At 41.4% G+C, this 23,006-nt stretch overlaps 1 protein-coding gene across 1 annotated transcript in view; it reads right to left on the reverse strand.

Moving 5' to 3' along the window:
- The window catches only part of rgs12b (regulator of G protein signaling 12b), a 164,283-nt gene that overhangs the window by 85,833 nt on the left and 55,444 nt on the right, over positions 1-23,006 (reverse strand). The window contains exon 4 of the mRNA XM_073047905.1: positions 17,127-17,148. Within this exon, the coding sequence (XP_072904006.1) occupies positions 17,127-17,148 (22 nt within the window). The remainder of the gene's footprint in view (positions 1-17,126; positions 17,149-23,006) is intronic.

Genomic DNA, 23,006 nt, shown 5'->3' on the forward strand with positions numbered 1-23,006 from the left:
GCTAGTCAGAGTAGGCATAGGATGATAATGCAGATGAATGAGTGGCTGACAAAGTGGTTTGAGATTTCTGCATCATTGGATCTATTCTGGGGAAACTATGACCTGTTCAAAAAGGACAGGTTACACCTGAACCCAAAGGGGACCAATATCCTTGTGGACAGGTTAGCTAGACATGTTGGGGAGGATTTAAACTAAGTTGGCAAGAGAATGGAAACCGGACTTATAGGGGCTGAGGATGGGGGGGGGGGGTGGGGGGAGGGAGAGCGAGAGAGAGAGAGAGAGAGAGAGAGTGTGTGTGTGTGTGTGTGTGTGTGTGTGTGTGTGTGTGTGTGTGTGTGTGTGTGTGTGTGTGTGTGTGTGTGTGTGTGTGTGTGTGTGTGCACGTGCGTGCGTCTGTCTGTCTGTCTGTCCGTCCCCGGCTGGATTCAAACTCAGGACCTCTTGCCCTGAAGTCTAGTGCTGATGCCACTATGCCACCAGCCAGCGGGATAGTTAGTATACACATCAATGTAGTGTGTAGTGAGGAAGGATAGGCAGATGATAGGGCAAAATTTCAGTCAGTGGGATGAGGTGAAGAGTAACGTGTCCTTGAATGGAAAATCCAACAAGAAGTAGCGGATACAGCCCAGTCCATCATGGGTAAAGCCCTCCCCACCAGTGAGCACATCTACACAGAACACAGCAGCATTATTCATCAGGGACCCCCACCATCCAGGTCATTCTCTGTTCTTGCTGTCATCAGGAAAGTGATAAAAGAACCTTAGGTCTCACACCGCCAGGTTCAGGAACACTCATTACCCCTCAACCATCAGTCTCACGTAAAAGAAGGGATAACTTCACTCAACTTCACTTGCCCCATCAATGAATTGTTCCCACAACGATGGACTCATTTTCAAAGACTCTTCATTTCATGTTCTCGCTATTTATTGCTTATTTATTTATATTTAATTATTTATTGTTCTTTCTTTTTCTACTTGCATAGTTTGTTGTATTTTCTTCACTGGTTGTCTGTCCTGATCGTTCATTGATTCAATTACCGTTACTGGATTTATTGACTATGCCGGCAAGAAAATGAACCTCAGGGTTGCACATTATATGGTGACGTATATGTACTTTGACAATAAATTTACCTTCAACTTTGAGATGGAGTGTTAAGGGAGCAGGGAGTCTGCAGAAGGACTTGAACAGATTGTGAGAATGGGCAAAGATATAACAGATGGAATACAGTGTACGGAAGTGTATGGTCATGCCTTTTGCTAGAAGGAATAAAGGCATAGAGAAAATTCAAAAATCAGAGGTGCAAAGGATCTTGGGAGTCCTAGTGCAGGACTCTTTAAAGGTACTTTACTTTTATTGTCACCAAACAATTGATACTAGAGCGTACAATCATCACAGCGATATTTGATTCTGCGCTTCATGCTCCCTGAAGTACAAATCGAAATAAATATAATAAAAATTTAAATTATAAATCATAATTAGAAAATAGAAAAGGGAAAGTAAGGTAGTGCAAGTCAGATCCGGATATTTGGAAGGTACAGTCCAGATCCGGGTCAGGATCTGTTCAGCAGTCTTATCACAGTTGGAAAGAAGCTGTTCACAAATCTGGCCGTACGAATCTTCAAGCTCCTGAACCTTCTCCTGGATGGAAGTGGGACAAAAAGTGTGTTGGCTGGGTGGGTCGTGTCCTTGATTATCCTGGCAGCACTGCTCTGACAGCGTGCGGTGTAAAGTGAGTCCAAGGATGGAAGATTGGTTTGTGTGATGTGCTGGGCTAGGTTCACTACGTTCTGCAGCTTCTTCCGGTCTTGGACAGGACAACTTCCATACCAGGTTGTGATGCATTCTAGAAGAACGTTTTCTACAGTGCACCTATAAAAATTAGTGAGGGTTCTAGGGTACAGGCCAAATTTCTTCAGCTTTCTCAGGAAGTAAAGGCGCTGGTGGGCCGTCTGGCAGTGGACTCTCCTTGGTTAGACCAAGTCAGGTCATTTGTGATATTCACCCTGAGGAACTTAAAGCTTTTGACCTGTTCCACCTGCGCACCACCGATGTAGATGGGGTCATGCGGTCCGCTACTCCTTCTGAAGTCAACAACCAATTCCTTCGTCTTGCTGCCGTTGAGAGATAGGTTATTGGCTTCACACCATGCCACCAGGTTCTTAATTTCCTCTCTGTACTCAGACTCATCATTACCCAAGATACGGCCTACAATTGTGATGTCATCAGCAAACTTATATATTGAGTTCAATGGAAACTCGGCAACACAATCATGGGTGTACAGTGAGTACAGCAGGGGGCTGAGTACACAGCCTTGTGGGGCACCGGTGCTCAGAGTGATTGTAGAGGAGAGCTTGTCCCCCATTTTTACAGCCTGGGTCCTGTCTGTGAGGAAGTTGAAGATCCAGCTGCAGATCTGAGTGCTAAGACCCAGGTTCTGGAGCTTAGGAATCAGTTTATTTGGAATGATGGTATTAAAGGCAGAACTGTAGTCAATGAAAAGGAGCCTTACATATGAGTCTATTCTCCAGGTGTTCTAAGGAGGAATGTAGTGCCAGAGAGATGCATCTGCCGTTGACCCTGTTGCTCTGGTAGGCAAATTGCAAAGCGTCAAGGTTGACCGGTAGGTTATGGTTGATGTGTGCCAAAACCAATCGCTTGAAGCACTTCATAGCAATTTACGTCAGAGCCACAGGTCGGTAGTCATTCAGGTTAGTTTGCAGGATCAGCTGGTAGTAAAGAAGGTAAATGCAATGTTAGCATTTGTTTCAAGAAGACTAGAATATAAGAGCAAGGATGTGATACTGAGGGTTTATAAGGCATTGATCAGACCACACTGAGAAAATTGTGAGTAGTTTTGGGCCCCTTGTCTAAGAAGAAATATGCTAGCAATCTGGGCCTGTACTGAGTGGGGATCTTATTGAAACTTGATGGCGAAGATCGGGAGGAAAGAAGAGTCCACAGGAGTGACGGCACAATCGTTGCTGACTGTAGAGGCCAATTCTGGATCTGCAGACTCGGGAGCAACAGGGACAGAGGAACAGCTGGGGTGCAGGTGCTTGGGTAGTAGGATCCTTCCTGCGTCTCCTCTTCTCTTCAGCAATTGCTCTTCTGGATTTCTCAAAACTCGTGGCTGCTCTGTGAATCAGTGTTCTCCAGCGGTCTCTGTCACAAGCCAGCGGTTGCCACTCATTCACCTTGATATTTGCCTGAGAGAGCTGAGACTCAGGTTGGTCTTTATACCTCTTGCACAGGGCACCACATTCTCTCTTGCCTTGACAGAGTTCCCCGTAGAGTACTGCTTTCAGTAACCTGGAGTTGTCTATGCAAGACATGCGGCTTGATCAGCAGAGCAGCAAAGTGGCGTCAAAGTTCGGAAGCTGAGCCTTCTCCAGGACCTCGTTGTTGAAGAAAACAAACCCTCCAGCTGATACCCATGATGGAGAGGATGCAGTGCTGATGGAAACACTTGAGGAACAAGATTTGCTTGCAGTAGAAGGCCCAGGATTTGGAGCCGTATATCAGCATTGTAACCCTGTATACCTGGATTTTTGTGGACAGACATAGCTGGTGGTTCTTCTACACAGGTTTATGGAGGCACCTGAAGGCACTGTTGGCTCTGGTGAATCGATCATCAACGCTTATTACCAATAGCACTGTTGGAGATGACGCTGCCCAACTGCGGTGAGAGGGTGGTCATTAATGGTAACCAACGTGGGTTGTAAATGCTACAAGGGGGCTTCTGATGGTGGATCATCATTTTCTTCAGACTGACCGTTAATTTGGTCAGTCTGAATTGAAATCTATCGAATATTGAAAGGCCGAGACAGACTAGATGTGGAGAGGATGGGATAGTGGGAGAGTCTAGCACCAGAGGGGAGGGCCTCAGAATAAAGGGACATCCATTTAGGACACAGATGAGAAGGAATTTCTTTAGCCAGAGGATGGAGAATTTGTGGAATTCATTGCCACAGACGGCTGTGGAGGCCAAGTTATTGAGCCAAGTCATTTAAAGCAGAGTTTATCAGGGCATCAAAGGTTACAGGAAGAAGGCAGGGGAATGGGGTTAACAACAATAAATCAGCCAGGATGGAATGGCGGAGCAGACTCAATGGACCAAATGTAGTTCTGCTCCTATGTCTTATGATCTCATTATCTTATACAGAAGTATTTTAGGTATAAGAAATGTTAGCATGTTACTTTGGTAAGGTAAAACATCCCTAAAACATGGACATAAGAAAATAGAATTTGTTTTTTATTTACATACAATTATTTGTTAAATCTTTTTTAAAAGATAAAAGCAGATATGATAGAAGTGTTTAAAAGGTTCATAGACCCACACATGAATATGCAGAGAATGGAGTAATATGGCCCATCTTCAAGTAGATGGGATTAGTTTAATTAAAGATTTGTTTTACTTGTCACATACATCAAAACATTCCATGCCCACAACTCAATAACCCTAAAATGTATGGCTTTGGAATGTGGGAAGAAACCCATGAACTCACAGGGAGAACATACAGGTTCCTTACAGACGGTGGCGGGAATTGAATCTCGATCGTGATCATATTATTTGTCTTTAATAGATTAGGTAGTTCAGCACATCATGATGACCCAAGTGCCTGTTCCTGTAGGGTAATGTTCTATGCTCTATTAGTTCACAAGTATCAGCTGATATCAAATCTAGTGAAAAGTCAATACTACATGTATATTGACCAGGCATTTAGAAAAGAATTGATGGAGAAGTAATTTCTACAAAAATATTTAAGGCTCGCTGATAGGTGTAGACATTTTATGAATTAAATAAAATAGTGAAAAGTTGATAAAAATTGATTATAATTATACATAACAAATGTGAAGTGCCAGTGCCTCCTTTAGATGTTCAGGTTCAAGTACATGTACTACCATCAAACAAAGCAATATTCCTTCAGACCAAGGTGCACAACACTGTTCATATAGCTCACACACAGAACATAAAAGTAATATTTAAATCACAAAATGCTGGTGAACTCAGCAGGCCAGACAGCATCTATGGGAGGAGGTAGTGACGACGTTTCGGGCCGAAACCCTTCATCAAAAGTAATATTACCTGCTTTCGCTCCATATCTTTTGATGCCCTGACCAATCAGAAAACTATCAACCTCCGCCTTAAATATACCCATGGACTTGGCCTCCAACGCAGTCTGTGGCAAAGCATTCCACAGATTCACTACTCTCTGGCTAAAAAAATTCTTCCTTACCTTTGTTCTAAAGGGTCACTCCTCAATTTTGAGCCTGTGCCCTCTAGTTCTGGATACCCCACCAGAGGAAACATCCTCTTCACACCTATACTATGTAGTCCTTTCAACATTTGGCAGGTTTCAATGAGATTGTCCTGCATTCTCCTAAATTCCAGGGAGTACAGGCCCAAAGCTGCCAAATGTTCCTAATACATCAACCCCTTCATTCCCAAAATCATCCTTGTGAACTTCCTCTGGACTCTCTCCAATGACAACACATCCTTTCTGAGATACGGGGCCCAAAGCAGTTGACAATACTCCAAGTGTGGCCTAACTAGTGTCTTATAAAGCATCTGCATTACCTCCTTGCTTTTATGTTCTATTCCCATTGAAATAAATGACAATATTGCATGTGCCTTCTTTACCACAGACTCAACCTGTAAATTAATCTTCTGGGAGTCTTGCACGAGAGCTCCAAAGTCCCTCTGCACATCTAATGTTTGAATCTTCTCCCCATTTAGATAACAGTCCATACTACTGTTCCTTTTACCAAAATAAATTATTGTACATTTCCCAACACTGTATTCTATCTGCCACTATTTTGCCCATTCTTCCACTTTTCTAAGCCCTGCTGCAATCGCATTGCTTCCTCAGCACTACCTGCCCCTCCACCTACCTTTGCATCATCCACAAACAAAGCTATCAATTCCATTATCCAAATCATTGACAAATAATGTGAAAAGTAGCAGTCCCAATACTAACCCCTGAGGAACTCCACAAGTCACTGGCAGCCAACCAGAAAAGGCCCGCTTTATTCCCACTCACTGCCTCCTGCCTGTCAGCCATTCCTCTATCCATGCCACTTTATTTCCTGTAACGCCATAGGATTTTATCTCGTTAAGCAGCCTCATGTGTGGCAGCTTATCAAATGCCTTCTGAGATGTGTAAATGACATCCACGGACTCTTTGTCTACAGAACTTCTTACTTCCTTGAAGAACTCTAACAGATTTGAAAAGCATGATTTCCCGTAACAGAGCCCATGCTAATTTTGACTTATTTTATCATAGTCTCCAAGTACCTCAAAACCTCATCCTTAATAATAGTCTCCAACATATTCCCAACACTGAGGTTAAGCTAACTGGTCGAGAATTTACCTTCTTTTGCCTTCCTTCCTTCTTAAAGAGTGGAGTGACATTTGCAATCTTCCAGTCCTCCAGGACCGTGTCAGTATGAAGTGATTATTGAAAGATCATGACTATTGCATCCATTATCTCCTCAGGAACCTCTCTCAAAACTCTGGGATGTAGTCCATCTGGTCCAGGTGAGTTATCCACCTTAAGACCTTTGAGTTTGCCTAGCACTGTTTCCTATATAACAGTAATGACATTCACTCCTGCTCCCTGACACTCATGGACCTGTGGCACACCGCCAGTGTCTTCCACAGTGAAGAATGATGCAAAGCACTCATTAAGTTCATCTGCCATTTCTTGGGCACCCATTACCACCTCACCTGCATCACTTTCCAGTGATTCAGTATCAACTCTCACCTCCCTTTTACTCTTTATAGAACTGAAAAAAAACTTTTAGTATTATGCTTTATATTATTGGCTAGGTTGTTCTCATATTTCACCTTTTCCCTTTCTTATGGCTTTTTTAGTTCCCTTTTGTTGGGTTTTAAACACTTCCCAATCATACAACTTCTCACTCACTTCTTCTACCTTTTATGCCCTTTCCTAGGCCTTTATGCAGTCCTCAACTTCCCTTGTCAGCCACGGTTGACTACTTCTGCCATTTGAGAACAACTTCTTCTGTGGGATATATCTATCCTATTCCTAGAAATTTCAGCCACCTCCGCTCTGTCGTCATCTCTGCCAGTAACTTCCTCCTCTCTGCTCCTGGGCAAATTCCTCTCTCGTACCTCTGTAATTCACTTTATTCCATTGCAATACTGATACATGTGACTTATGGTTCTCCCTCTCAAATTGCAGTATGAATTCAATCATATTATGATCACTGCCTCCTAAGGGTTCCTTTACCTTAAGCTCCCTAATAATACACAACACCCAATCTAAGATGGCCTTTTCCCAAGTAGGCTCAAGCAAAAGCTGCTCTAAAAAGCGAATCTTGTATTCAATGAACAAAAACCCTCTCTTGCAATTTGACACCAAGCTGATTTTCTCTATCCCCTTGCATACTGAGAAGTCCCCCATTACAATTGTGTCAATACCCTTATTACATGCCTTTTCCAGCTCCCCTTGCAATCTCAACCCCACATCTTGGCTACTATTTGGAGGTCAATTATGATTCAAAACAATGATGATTCCCATGATGGTTTTTGCACCCTTGCAGTTTCTTAACTCCACCCACAAAGATTCACATTCTCTGACCCTATGTCACCTCTTTCTAAAGATGTAATTCCATCTCTTACCAACAGAGCCACACTACCTTCCTACCTGTCTTTTTGAGACAAAGTAGATCCTTTGATGTTAAGCTCCCAACTATGGCCTTCTTTCAGCCACAAGTAATGATGCCCACAACGTCATACCAACCAATCCATAATTGTGCCATGACTTTGTATCCCTTATTCTGAATGCTATATGCATTTAAATACAGCACCTTCAGTCCTGCATTCTTCACCCGTTTGAATTTTGCCTCTGTGGTACAATCTAACTCTTTGCTCTGACTACATTTGTACCCAATCATTGGCTTGTCCTTCCTTACATTCATGTTACACCCATCATCTACTTGTAAACCTGCAGGCTCATCTTTAGCTCTATCCCACTGGTTCCCATCCCTGTGCTATATTAGTTTAAATCAATACCAACAGCTCTAGTAAATCTATCCACAAGAATATTGGTTCCCTTCGGATTCAAGTGTAAACTGTCCTATTTTTTTTTTACAGGTCCCCAGAAGGGTACAGGTCCCCTTCTCCAGAAGAGGTCCCAATGATCCAGAAATCTGAATCCCTGCCCCCTGCTCCAACTCTTCAGCCACGCATTTATCTGCCATCTCATTCTATTCCTGTCCTCACTGTTGTGTGGCACAGGCAGCAATCCTGAGATTACCAGAACTATTGAATTGACTTTATTTCTTACATCCTATACAAACACGAGGAGTAAAAATCTTTACGTTATGTCTTCATCTAAATGTGCAATCACAGTAATTTATAATAAATAGAACAGTAAATGTAACATAGAAATACACTCAAATCAGCGTGAGTTAATCAGTCTGATGTCCTGATGGAAGAAGCTATCCTGGAGCCTGTTGGTCCTGGCTTTTATGCTCTGCGGTACCGTTTCCCGGATGGTAGCAGCTGGAATAGACCATGGTTGGGGTGACTTGGGTCTCCAATGATCCTTCGGGCCCTTTTTTCCCACACCGTCTTTGTAAATATCCTGAATCATGGGAACTAGGGGACATAGTCTCAAGATTCGGGGAGTAGTTTTAGGGCGGAGATGAGGAGGAATAACTTTTCCCAAAGAGTAGTGAATCTGTGGAATTCACTTCCCAATGAAGCAGTGGAGGCTTCCTCAGTAAATATATTTAAGACAAGGTTGGATAGATTTTTGCATAGTAGGGGAATTAAGGGTTATGGGGAAAAGACAGGTAGGTGGAGGTGAGTCTATGGCCATCAGCCATGACCTTATTGAGTGGCAGAGCAGGCTCGATGGGCCAGATGGCCGACTCCTGCTCCTATTTATTATGTTCTTATTACTACCCTTGAGGTCCTGCTTCTCGGCTTCCTTCCTAACTGCCTGGATTCTGTTTTCAGGACCTCCTCCCCTTTTCTGAGAGGGATGGCCACAGGGGTGCTCACCACTATCTAACATTCTCCCTTCCCTCTCCTGACAGTCACACACTTATCTATCTACTGTGGCCCCAATGTGGCTACCTGCCTGTAACTCTATCAATCACCTCCTCACTTTCCCTAACAAGCTGAAGGTCAGCGAGCTGCAGCTCCAGTTCCCTAACTAACACAGTCTCCAAGGAGCTGCATCTCGATGCGTCTTTGCAGATGTGACCATCAGAGGGGCTGGATGTCTCCTGGAAATCCCACATTTGACACACAGTAGAGAACACTGGCTCTGCAGACATACCCTCTATTCTCTGAAGAGTTAATTCAGAAAAAAAGTTAAATAAGAAATAAGGAATGAACTTACCTACTTCCCTTGCCTCTGCCTGTTCTCACCAAAGCCGTATTGAGTCAAAACCTTCCTATTCTAACTCAGACTACTCCCAATATGACTACTTTACTAGGCAGTAACCCTCTTATAGAGACTGGCTTTTCAAAGCTCTTCGCCAGAGCTGTGCAGGAATGCTTCTGTTGTGTCTGCGCATTTCTCCAATCAACGACTCTCATTGAAAAACTTCCTCCCTTTTATGCCAGGGACCAATAGCATTAAGCTAATGGTCATGGACACTAGGTTAAGAATCCTTGCCCTAAACTAATCTCTGGAACATTACTGACACTTCCCTCCCCTTTCTCAACCTCCCTGTCTCTATTGCTGGTGAGAGCTTATCTACTGATGTCTTTTATAAACCCACTGACTCTCACACTTACCTGGGACTATACCTCCTCTCATCCTGCTACTTGTAAAAATGCCATCCCCTTCTCTCAATTCCTCTGTCTCCACTGCATCTGCTCTCAGGATAAGGCTTTTCATTCCAGAACTAAGGAAATGTCCTCCTCCTTCAAAGAAAGGTGCTTCCCTTCCTCCACCATCAACTCTGCCCTCAACTGCATCTCTTCCATTTCACATGTTTTCCTTCACCCCATCAGTGATAGGGTTCCGCTTGTCCTCACCTACCACCCCATCAGGCTCCACGTGCAGCACAGAATTCTCTGTAATTTCTGCCACTTTCATCGGGATCCCACCACCAAGCACATCTTTCTCTCCGTGCCCAATTTCTGGTTTCCTCATGGATCGCTCCCTACACACCTCCATTGTCCATTTGTCCCTCTCCACTGTCTCCCTCCTGGCACTTATCCTTGCATGCGGAACAAATGCTACACCTGTCCCTACACCTCTTCTCTCATTACCATTCAGAGCCCAAAACAATCATTCCAGCTGAGGTGTCACTTCACCTGTGAGGGGGCTACCTGTGAGTATCCAGCACTCCGGTGTGGCCTCCTGTATATTGGTGTAGATTGGGATACCGCTTCACCGAAAACCTACGCTTCATCAGCCAAAAAAAGTGGGATCTCCCAGTCGCCACCCATTTTATTCCAGTTTCCATTCCAACATGTCAGTCCATGGCCTCCTCTACTGCTGCGATGAAGACACACTCAAGTTGGAGGGGGTACAGTTTATATTCCATCTGGGTAGCCACCAATCCGATGACATTAACATCGAATTTTCGTACTTCTGGTAATGGCCCCCCCCCCCCTCAGCATTCCCCATTCCCCTCTCTCACTTTATCTCCTTATCTGCCCAACACCTCCCTCTGGTGCTCCTCCCCCTTCCCTTTCTTCCATGGCCTTCTGTTCTCTCCTATCAGATTCCCCCTTCTCCAGCCCTGTATCTCATTCCCAGCTCTTTCCTTCACCCTTCCCCCCTCCTGGTTTCACCTATCACCTACTACCTTGTCCCTCTTCCTCCCCTCCCCCCACCTACTTACTCTGACTTCTCATCTTTTTTCTCCAGTCCTGATGAAGGGTCTCGGCCCAAAACATCAATTGCTCACTCTTTTCCGTAGATGCTGCCTGGCCTGCTGAGTTCCTCCAGCATTTTGTGTGTATTGCTCTGGAACTCAGCCATGTTGTTCATGTTTAGAACCCGACTTTTACATAGAAAAATAAACTTATTAAGTTGTCCAGGTCAAAACAAGTTATCAGTAAATTTAAGGATCACTTATTATCACCTTTGGCAATATATTCCATATTTTTGTTGAATGAGCATCATTTTAGTGTGGTGGTGTGGTGAACTACATATACCTGTCTGGACACGCCCCCTGCTGACTGCTCCTGTGGCCCCTCCCACTGACCGTGGCTCCTCCCACAGACCCCGGTATAAAGGCGATTGGGGCCTGAGCCCAACCCTCAGTCTCCAGGATGTAGTATGGTGGTCAACTACTGCTTGTTCTTTCTTCCAGTCAATAAAAGCCGATATCTCGCCTTCACGTCTCAGAGAGAGTTATTGATGGTGCATCAGGTGGTTAGCAAGTTGGAGAGGTCGAGAGGGCTGGGCAGTAAGGTCTAGACTCGGAGCATATTGCTGGCCGAGGACCAGGTCCTAATGCAAGGCATGATCTGGAGTTTAGACGATTTAACTGCTGGCCCAGATAGACTGGAAAAGCTGGGTGTTGGGACTGGAGGTGAGGGTCAGGCGGACTTCGCTCGCTCTTCTGCAATATACATTCCTCTCTGAACGGCACTGAGGCTGTGAGATTGCTCCAACTGCTGTGCTTTGTGTCTGAGCTTCGCAACAATTTGCCCCACCAATCTGATGAACAGAGACCTTTGGGCCTATTCCAGCTGCTCCAGGGATTCAGGACTACAGACTCAATTTGCTTTGGAATACTGATACTCGCTTCTATTGTTTGCATGATTTGTGCTTTTTGTCTCTTTCTTGTGAATTGCATGTTTATCTTTCGTTTTTAATTGGGTTCTTTCAGGTTTCTCATTTTGTGGCTGCCTGGAAGCAGATAAATCTCAAGGATGTGTAATTTATACATATTGATAATAAATGTTCTTTGAATCTTTAAATAACTCTTTACAGTTCAATTACAGTAGTCTGTAAGGAATTTGTATATTCACCCTGTGACTGTGTGGGTTTCCTCCAGATGCTCCGAATTCCTCCCACATTGCAAAAACATACAAATTAGGATTAGCAAAGTGTGGACATACTACGTTAGCTCCAGAAGCATAGCGACACTTGCCGGCTACCCCAAGCACAGATACAGATTGTGCTGGTTGACACATTTCACTGTATGCTTCGAAGTACATGTGACAAATAAACTTGTTTTTCATTCTTTTTGTCTTTTAAGTAGATTAAATGACTGTAGTGCATTTGTTGTTTTCTGTGGACTCCTTTAAATCTTATCATTGGACACGTGTTATAACTGCTTACCTTGTTGAATGGTTAAATCTAGAGCAACCTTTTCAACGTCACTTATGCTGTATCCAATTTATTCAGCCTGTTATTCATAACATATGGAGTAAACTAAATCATCTAAAGTTGGCTTCCTTGATGATAGTGAGTGCTGAAGAAAGTCTTGGTTCTATCATTGTTCTGAGGGGGAGGTGATGTTCAGGAAATCTACACTCACAGTTGTCTGAAAACAGAAATCCCGAAAAATCTTTGCAAGTCAGGCAGCTGACAGAGTACCTTCATTCAGAACTGCAGGCAGCTAAAATGAACAACTTTGATCTAATCCAATATTTTTGTGACCACCCTGAGCCATTTATCACAATCTGCTTCACTGCATCAATGTGATCATTAGCAAATGGAAAAATTACCAATATGAGGCCAATATTGATATTTCATTTCAAATCCTTTAAGAGTCGAGGTACAGGCTTGGATCAATTTAGACCACAATCGCTGAGAGCATATGTTTATCATTCACTAACAGAAGCATTTTTGGCTAAAAAAAAAATAATTGTGGCTGGGAAGCTAAAATTCCTGCCTTTTTTCCCCCAGATCTTTCCTATTGAAGCTAATACTATTGATATCATTAGCAGGGTTGAGCTTAGTGCTAATATATGAATTCTTTTTGTTACAAACCTTTTACACAATAAGGCTCCTTTCAGAAAAATATCTAACACGGCAAGCCCGAACTTGTTCAATCCAGCCAACTTAAATTAGATGCAGACTGTTAATTTCATATTTTTACAAAATGTTTTTGAACAGCAGTTTCATTTTATTCCTCGAAGAATATTGGGCAGTTAAGTGGTAAGAGTTTTTGTTTATCAACCCTAACATTACCTTAACACACTTTTCAAATGGACTCAGAAATAAACTCGTTCATGCACAAATCATCATTGATATGGCTATGTCACCATAATTAAAATTAGTAAATCATATGGAAATCTAAACAATTAACTTTATATATCACTGGACTCTGTGAATTCCAATTTAATGTAACACGCCTACACAAAATAGATATTTTCAGAAGTAAGCTTGATAAAAAAAATTCCTCAAGTCTTACAGTGAATACTAGTATAGTATTTCAGGAACTAATTTTTTTCTAGTGAATACAGTTATTATGTTTTGGTCTTTTACTTTAGGAAATTATATTCTCAAATAGGGGCACCATCATTCACTAATAATATTTGATCAGGTTTTTTATTGATCTCTGGCTAATTTACAGTGGGATTTAACAGAACACCTTTAGAAGTGTATTTTGACCAATAATTCAATTGAATGGCCTTGTGGGATCCTTCTCAAATCACTTGAGGGTGGAACCATAGACACTGCACTTGGATCTGCCTTAAACTCAAACAGGAACTGCACAAAGGATTAGGAGCAAGATGCACAATAATTATAGGGTACCATGTAATCATTTAACAATTGTACCAAGGTCTAGCAGGGAATGTGAGACAGGAGTAAGCTCAGCCACATACACAACAGCGAATCCTCCGCAGTCAACATTACCGAGTCACCACTGGCAAGAATCAAGGTGACTCACTGCACTACTACATGACAAATAAAAGGAGATCATTTCACCCATTAGGTCTAGACCAGCTCTTCCACAGAGTAACCTTATTTCACCACTCCTTGGCTCTTTCTTCACATCTCTGGAAGTTTTGTAAGTATTTCTTCAATGACTACAAATAACAACCACAAATCATACAGCACCATAAATATTCATCTCCATAAATATAGCTCAACCATAAATTGATTTAACTAAGCAATTAAAGATTAGAAATAAACAAAATATTTATCAAATACATCTAGAGCAAAATTCTAATCAAATTTGTCAGACAGGACATTCCCCTAATAAATCCATGCTGAGTATCTGATTAATCCATCTTTTCCTAGCAGAGATTAATCTTGCCACTCAGAAATCTTTTCCAAAACTTCCCTAATATTCTGGTACACTAATATGCCCAGGAGAAGGAAATCTACCATTCTTACCTCAACGTGATAATAGACTAGCAATTAGACTTAACCATCTTAAATGGCCACCTTTCCAGGAGACTGTAAGAGCCGCAGAGAGAAAATTATTTCACTTTACTTTTGTAAAGTGGAATAATAATTTCTTAGCAGTAAAACTGTTGCCAGTACACTTGTAAAAATATTTTCTTAGGCTGAAGACCAAGGATCAACTCTTTCATCATATACACTTAAATGTATTAAGAATTAGTTGCAACAAAAAAAACCCATAACAGACAGGAGCAGAATTGAGCCATTTGGCCCATCGAGTCTGTTCCGCCATTCAATCATAGCTGATCCTTTTCTTTTCCCTCCTCAGCCCCACTCCCCGGTCTCCTCCCCGTAACCTTTGATACCATATCCAATCAAAAACCTATCAAACACTGCCTTAAATATACGCCAATGACCTGGCCTCCACAGCTGCCTGTGGTAATAATTTCCACAAATTCACTACCTTCTGGTGGAAGAAATTTCTCTGCATCTGTCTTAAATGGACACCCCTCTGAGGCTGTGCCCTCTTGTTCTAGAATCCCCCATCATGGGATACATCCTTTCCACATCTACTCTATTTAGGCCTTTCAATATTTGAAAAGTTTCAATGAGATACTCCCATGCTTTTAAATTCCAGTGAATACAGACCTAGAGCCATCAAACATACCTTGTATGATAATCTTTTCATTCCCAGAATCATCCTTGTGAACCGCCACTGAACACTCTCCAATCCCAGCACATCCTTTCTTAGATGAGGAGCCCAAAACTATTCACAATACTCAAGGTGAGGCTTCACCACTGCCTTATAAAGCTTCAGCATCACATCCCTGCTCTTGTATTCTAAACCTCTTGAAATGAATGCTAACACTGCTGTTGCCTTTCTCATCAACAACTCTACCTGCAAGTTAACCTTCAGGGTGTTGTGCATAAATACTCCCAAGTCCCTTTGCATCTCAGATTTTTGGATTTTCTCCCCATTTAGAAAATAGACTGCATATTTATTTCTTCTATCAAAGTGCATGACCATGCATTTTGTAACATTGTATTCCATTTGCCACTCTATTGCCCTTTCTCCTAATCTGTCTAAGCCCTTCTGCATCCTACCTGTTTCCTCAACACTACCTGCTCCTCCACCAATCTTCATATCATCTGCAAAACTGGCAACAAAGCCATCTAAATCATTACCAACCTGATTCTCCCAATCGACCTGTATGTTGAAATCTCCCATGACTACCATAACATTGCCCTTTTGATACGCCTTTTCTCTTTCCCATTATAATCTGTGGTCCATGTCCTAGCTACTGTTTGGAGACCTGTATATAATTGCCATAAGGGTCCTTTTACCCTTGCAGTTTCTTAACTCAACCCATAAGGATTCAACATCTTCCGATCCCATGTCACATTTTTCTACTGATTTGATGACATTCTTTACCAACAGAGCCATGCCATCCCCCCTACCTACCTTCCTATCACTCTGATACAACATGCAACCTTGGACATTCAGCTCCAAACTACAATGATCCTTCAGCCACAATTCAGTGATGGCAACAATATCTATAATAGTGCGACAAGATCATCCACCTTATTTCTTATACTCTGTGCATTGAGATATATTTTGAGTACTGTATTTTCTACCCTTTTTGATTCTGCATCCCTAATGCACTGATACACACCCTGCTGGCTACAATTTTGTCCTATCATCTGCCTGCCCTTCCTGAATTGCATGCTATCTTTGCTTTTTTACCATCCATCCTATCCTGAGTCATCCTATCCCTTGCCAAATTAGCTTAAACCCTCTCCAAAAGCTCTAGCAAACCTGCCTACGTGAATATTGGTTTCCCTCGGGTTCAGGTGCAACCCATCACTTTTGAACAGGTCATACTTCCCCCAGAAGAGATCCCAATGATCCACGAACCTGAAGCCCTGCCCACTGCACCAGCTTCTCAGCCATGCATTAATCTACCAAATCATCCTGTTTCTACCCTCAATGGCGCGTGGCACAGGTAGCAATCCAGAAATTACTACCCCTGGAGGTCCTGCTTCTCAGCTTTCTACCTAGCTTTTAAATTTTCTTTTCAGGACCTCTTTGTTTTTCCTTCCTATGTCATTGGTACCAATACGTACCAAGACATCTGTCTGCTCTCCCTCTCTCTCCAAAATGCTGTGGATGCGATCTGAGATATCCCTGACCCCAACATCCAATAATTATAAAGAATTATATAAGAAGACAGTTAGAGGTTAAAGTACAGGTATGGAATAAATTTGGATATGGTATTGTATGAAATGCACTTTTTAATCAGCAAAGTGAACTGAATCCTACCAATGCATACACCCAAACTTCTCTCAAAATCCTGGAAATGCAACATGCTGATTGCTATACAGCGCATCTAGTTTGTAAATTACAGGTTGCAACAGCATTCAATTGCCAAGCCTCAATCCTCTGGAATCACCATTCCCTATGGAGAGTTTAGAATTGTCTAAAGTACTTACCTCATACAGATATCACAAATAGACTAGTCTTTTGTAAGGTTACTGTTGAACCTGAACAAATAAGAGGGTGATATCACATTTGATTACCGGGTCTGAAGGGAAACTATAATCCAATTTGATAGGAAAACTATACTTTAGCAATCACAAAATTAATGAAATTACCGAGAAAAACTGTATATTCTGTGTGTATACTCAACAGTGAATCTTTGCTCACAGTTCCCAAAATTGATTTGACTAGGCAATTAAAGATTAAAAAGAATCAGAAAATAAATTAAAATACACAGTCAACATCATACCATGTATGTTGTTACTTATCTGGCAAAGGACACTAACCTCCATCGGAGACGGCTGCTGTCTGCAAGAAAGGAGAGAGGCACGGATGAGCAGACTTCATTGTAATGACACTAAAACATACTTTGTTTGGAAACTAAATGTTGATGATTAAACAGCTTCCGAAACAAGCACACTGAAGTGGAAAGGGAAGACAGGCCGAAACTGAATGAGTCAAAATGCATTTTTTCCATCAGCTGTTACCATCTCTCCTTCATTAACTCATCCCAATGGCACTTTGTAACTGATTTCTAAAAGGGTATGGGTGAGGCTGAATTTCTGAGTGTAATACATAAACGTTTTACACTTTGATCTTGAATAACTGCCAAACTAAAGGAAAATATTTCCGACCATTTGAAATCCTGTATCCGAACTAGTGTTGGAGTCGGCCCGCTGCATATTAGTCCAACAATCTAATAAGAATGTTTTACTTTCCATCAGTGACTCCATGAGAATTTCAGAGTGACTCGCAAAAAGCATGTCATTGGCTGTACGGCATTTTGAGGTAGCCTGAAGACATGAAGTGCAAACTTAAATGCAAGTATTTTCACTAATATTTTAAAGATTAGGGAAACATTATTTTCATAAGGGGATGATGGTAAAAAGAACTGTGCACCTAACATTAGCTGAGACAACTGAAACCCATAAGCTCAGTGAGACCAGAGGATGAATTTCCTTAGTGCTTATCCTCCCTCCAGACTTGGCACATTAACAAGGTTTCCACGTAATTTCCAGAGGTTATGCAGCAGAGCAGTATAAACACCATTGAAATTAATTTCTCAAATCTGTTGTTTCAGTTTAAATGTTAATCATTTTCCTAATGCAATTTCTGAAACATACATATTTCCCGTTTAAGATGGCACTGGTGAATCTCAGTGATGTCTGGCTGCTAGCCAATGAAACAAGGAAAACAACTAAATATGTTGTTAATCACCCTTTTTCTGGTAAACGATCATCACCAACACTAGTTTGTAACTTTCCTTTGGACTTGGAGGAAATTCAATGTGGCAGAACTGACCCAAGGTTTGATCGATATAAGCGCTGGGCCAAATCGAGGCAATGGGGTCCAGGCCCCAGAGCTTACCGAAGTGACTGAACCCAATGTTTGGACAACGATTCAGGTGCCAGGCCAGACTGAAAAGGTCAGGATGTCAAGGTTCAGGGCAAGGGTCGGGCCACTTCAGCTCGCTGCTCAGCTCTGCACTAAACTAAGGACTTTCTTTGTGGACTTCAGTTCAAAATGCTATGTGTTTGCATGATTTGTTTTCTCTGAGCATTGGGTGCTTGACAGTGCTTTTTTCAAAAGGTTCTTTTGTGTTTTTTTGTTCATGGCTGCCTGTTAGGAGACAAACCTCAAGGTTGTATAATGTATACATACTTTAATAACAAATGTACTTTGGACTTTGAAGTACTCAGTAAAGATTGCAGAAAAATTCTGCCACATTAAATGACTCACTTAGACTTGCAAAAAAAAGGTATTAACATTGTTCTGTTTCTTACTGGGCAAATATAACCAAAAGAGATGGGCTAAAAGAGTCAGTGTGGACATAGGCCAAAGGATTTGTTTCTGTGTTGTACAAAACTGACTAGAACATTATTAAGTTGGGAGGATATGATGACAAATCAGAAATTACGTCAGTGAGCAAGCTACTTAAAAGGCTCCATAGAGAATATTTTGTTTGTTATATCTTTGATCATTCTTCTTTAAAAAGTGTTTACACAGTATTATTGAAGTGGGTCACTAATGATCCTACTGCGTAGCCGACCAGGCACAAGGATTTGAATGGCTTACTCCTGATACTTATATTCTATTTTAGGTTTTGGAATTCTGTATGATCAACTGCGTATGTTTCAAAACATTAAATGAAACTCCTATCAATTAGTGTTGAGTAACTTGAAGCAGGATATCTGGGTCAAATTCTAGGTGATTTGAAATTGATTTTAAAAATGGAAAAATTTTAAAAAGTTGCTGGCGATAATTTAAATGAATACGATATATCTCTTTTTAAATATGGATAGCAATCATCTTGCAAAAGAATATGCAGTAACCTATGTTCAGTATAGCACTTAATGGGATGTCCAATGAATTTATGTCATGGGACTTCACTGCTTTCTCTGGATCATTTGAAACTTGTAATTAATCAATTTTCTGTTTCTATACGTTGTTCGATGTCGCCTTTAAACATTACCATCTGTGTAAATTTTCTACATCCTTGCTGAAAATGGGACTTTAGAACATGACTTAAAGTGCAAAATCTGTTTCAACCCTGTAATAAACACAGACTCTGCAAAAATGGGTGAATAATACATCAAATGGAAACAAACAATGTGGGAAATTAGCAAACCCAATACAATAATAAAATGAATTCATTCTAAGATCATTACTAAAAACCAGAGCAAATGGGAATTTACACAATTATGTCATGGCAGCATGACATATTCATGTCATGTTTAGTGCGACGCTATTACAGCTTGGGACGTCAGAGTTTGGAGTCAATTTCAGCGCCATCTGTAAGGAGTTTGTATGTTCTCCTCATAATCGCATGGGTTTCCTCCAGGTGATCCAATTTCTTCACGCAATCCAACGACTTACTGGTTAGTAGGTTAATTGTCCTGTTATTAGGCTAGTGCTAAATAGGTGGGTTGCTGGGCAGCACGGCTTGTTGAGCCAGAAGGGCCTGATCCATCTCTAATAATCAAATTTTGAAAGAAAAGCAGCTAAGTAAACAAGAGGTAATAAATACTAGATTGAGGGTGAAAGGTGAGGGAACCACATGAAAGAAATAATCCTAAAATGGCAGACGTGTATTAAATTTTTGCTTGTATAGCCTGGCGAAGCACTAAAGATATAATCCGTTTACTCACCAAAGCACAGTGTCAGCAGATTTTAAATTATTCAATAAAGGCTTCCTGTTATGTCTTTGCTTTTAAAAACATAATCTTTCCATTTATTAGAAAGTAGAAATAAAAATTTAGTCCAGGTACATGGATGGGAGGGGTATGGAGGCCTATGGTCAGGTGTGGGTCAATGGGACTGAGACTAGAGACGGACTGAAGGGCCTGTGTCTGTGCTGTAGTGCTCTATGACTCTAAAAAGTAGTTAATGAACAAACACAAGGAATGTTCAGCAGATTTGGAAGTATAAAGTTAGATTTTGAGGATCTGAAAGACACTAGAGTTGATTTATGATATGCGAAAAATTAGCCAGAACAGCAGTTAAGCACAATAATTACTTTCAGCAGACAAGGGTTAGAAAAAGAAAAACTGTGCTCGTAACTGTTATGAATTAATCCCCAATGAAAACATGTGTGTTTCATAGAATGTGTCTCAGCTATGCTGGCCCAAACTAACCCAATAATCTAGAAAACTACCTACAATCTTCACACATGAATCACAGGCCAAGAGGATGACGTGTCATGTAGAACAAGCACCAGCAAGAAAATTACTCCTTCCAGAAAACGAGGAATAAAATTAGGAAGAACTGTGCTTTAGACTTCAAAACAGAACAAATTATAAATAGTTCACCTCTGCCATGATTTTTTTTATCTAAGCAGCTTTTTTGACAGTTCACCGTTACACTAGGATTTTTCATCTGAAGATATTAGCCTCGAAAGATGATAACATAATGAAGCGTGCACTGCGGAGATAGCTTGGCATTATAGCTTCCTTCACAGTGTACCATTAAGGAGAAAGCTATAAGTCTAGGGCAGCATGGACCTCAGTTTAAAAGAAGTATGTAAGTAAATAAAGATCACTTGATACAAGTATTGAAAGAAACTATTCTTGGTTATGCAGCTTGTGCTTGGTTAAAAACATAAAAACCAACACTAGCAACACCTCATATTCGGTCGGGGTAGCATTCAACTTGATGGCATGGAAGTTAATATCACTAAATTCTGGTTATTTTCTTCTTCCCTCTTCTTTCTTTTTTCATTCCCCATTCTGGCTCCCCCCTTACCTCTTCTCTTCTCCTCAACTGCCCATCACCTCCATCTGGTACCCCACACTTCCCTTTCTCCAATGGTCCACTGACCTTTCCCTTCAGATTCCTTCTTCAGCCCTTTACCTTTCCAACCTATCAACTCCCAGCTTCTTACTTCATCCTCCCTCCCCCAACTTCCTACTTTCCCTATCACTTGGTCTCACCTATCAACTAACAGCTTGTATTTCTCCCCCTTCCTCCACCTTCTTATTCTGGCTTCCTCCCCCCTTCCTTTCTAGTCCTGATGAAGGGTCTCAGCCCAAAGCATTGACATTTATTCCTCTTCCTAGATACTGCTTGACCTGCTGAATTCCTCCAGCATTTTGTGTGTGTTGCCCCTAATTCCATCATCTAGGAAATTTCTTCTGTTTCAAAATACTATCTATATTTAATTTCCATCTCAGCAGCATTACAATAATGATTGGACACACTATAAATTACATTGGCACTGAAACATCATAGTATTACAGCACAGGTGGCAACTCATGCCAGCTCCAAACACAACAATCCTATTAGCCCCACTTCCTCTAGAATTTCCATGTAACCTATTCTTTTCTATTTGTCCATAAACACCAACTCCCCATGACCACCAAATCTCCTGCTACTCACCTACATTAAGGGGCTGCATACAGTGGGTAAGTGACATCTAAGCTGTTCCTGAATGAGCAACCAAGAAGAATCCCACACTGTCAACTCCACAAAGTCAGGATCGAATTAGGGTCCCTGATGATATGAGCAACAGTACTCTTCCTGTATCATTGTCTCTCCTAAATCCAGAGATCATACATAGCATTCTAAAAATGCGTATTTCTTTAACTGACACACTCCAACTGCCTGTCTCTCCAACTGTCTTAACTTCTAATTTAAACATTATTATTTTAGTGAATCTACTCTATGTACTCATTCAGGCTTCAGCTTACTTCCTAAAATGTACTCTGACACTATTCTTTGGCACTCTATTCTAAGAAAGATTGGCTTTATTTGTCACACGTGCATTGAAACAAACAGTGAAATGTGTCACTTGTGTCAACGACCAACACAGTCTGAGCATGTGCTGGGCAGCCCGTGAGTGTCGCCATGCTTCTGGCACCAACATAGCGTGTACACAATTCAGCAATCCTAACCGTACGCCTTTAGAATGCGGGAGGAAACCAAAGCACCACATGGTCACGGGGAAAACAAACAAACCTCTTACAGGCAGTGGCAAGAATTGAACCACGATCTGTGATCACTGGCGCTGTAAAGCATTGCGATAACTGCTATGTTACCATGTGTTTCTTCCTTTAGCTCTTGGGATCCAGGTAAGAGCCAAACTTCAATTTTCAACATGTTTTAGGGCAACATGTTTCTGCATGTATTTCAGGTATAACACCTTTCAGAGTTGTTTTTCATGCACTAGACTAATTTTTATTCCCAAAGAGGTCAAAATGCTTCAAAACCTCAATCTGAAATACTACAGGTAGCATTATATAGCCCTTAATTTGAAATGATTAGTCAAGTAAAAATATTGGTCTTAGAAAACCAACACTTTAGTTCTGAATGTGCAATTGTAACTCAAAATCCAATACAATCATAGATTACTTCAATTTGAGTAGAGAGGATGGATTAAATTTTAAGAAATGAAGGTGCTAGCTCCAGCGTATTCAATAAACAACGTGTATTTGCAATAATCTTCCTTAGTGCTATGGAATGGTAATGAACAGTAGGCAGATATTTCCCACAAAAGGGAGATGTAAATTAGATGTCGCCCCGGGTAAAACCTCAGTATGGTTCCCTTTGCCAATCGCTGCAGCTGTAGTAAAAACATTTGTACTTGCCATGTCTCAACAAGAAACATGGTAGAGAAAAAAATGCTCAAGTAGGGAATATGCTTATAGCCAAACAATCAATAGTGCAAGGCT

Source organism: Hemitrygon akajei, chromosome 6 (genome assembly GCF_048418815.1).
Source record: "Hemitrygon akajei chromosome 6, sHemAka1.3, whole genome shotgun sequence".
Taxonomy (NCBI): domain Eukaryota; kingdom Metazoa; phylum Chordata; class Chondrichthyes; order Myliobatiformes; family Dasyatidae; genus Hemitrygon; species Hemitrygon akajei.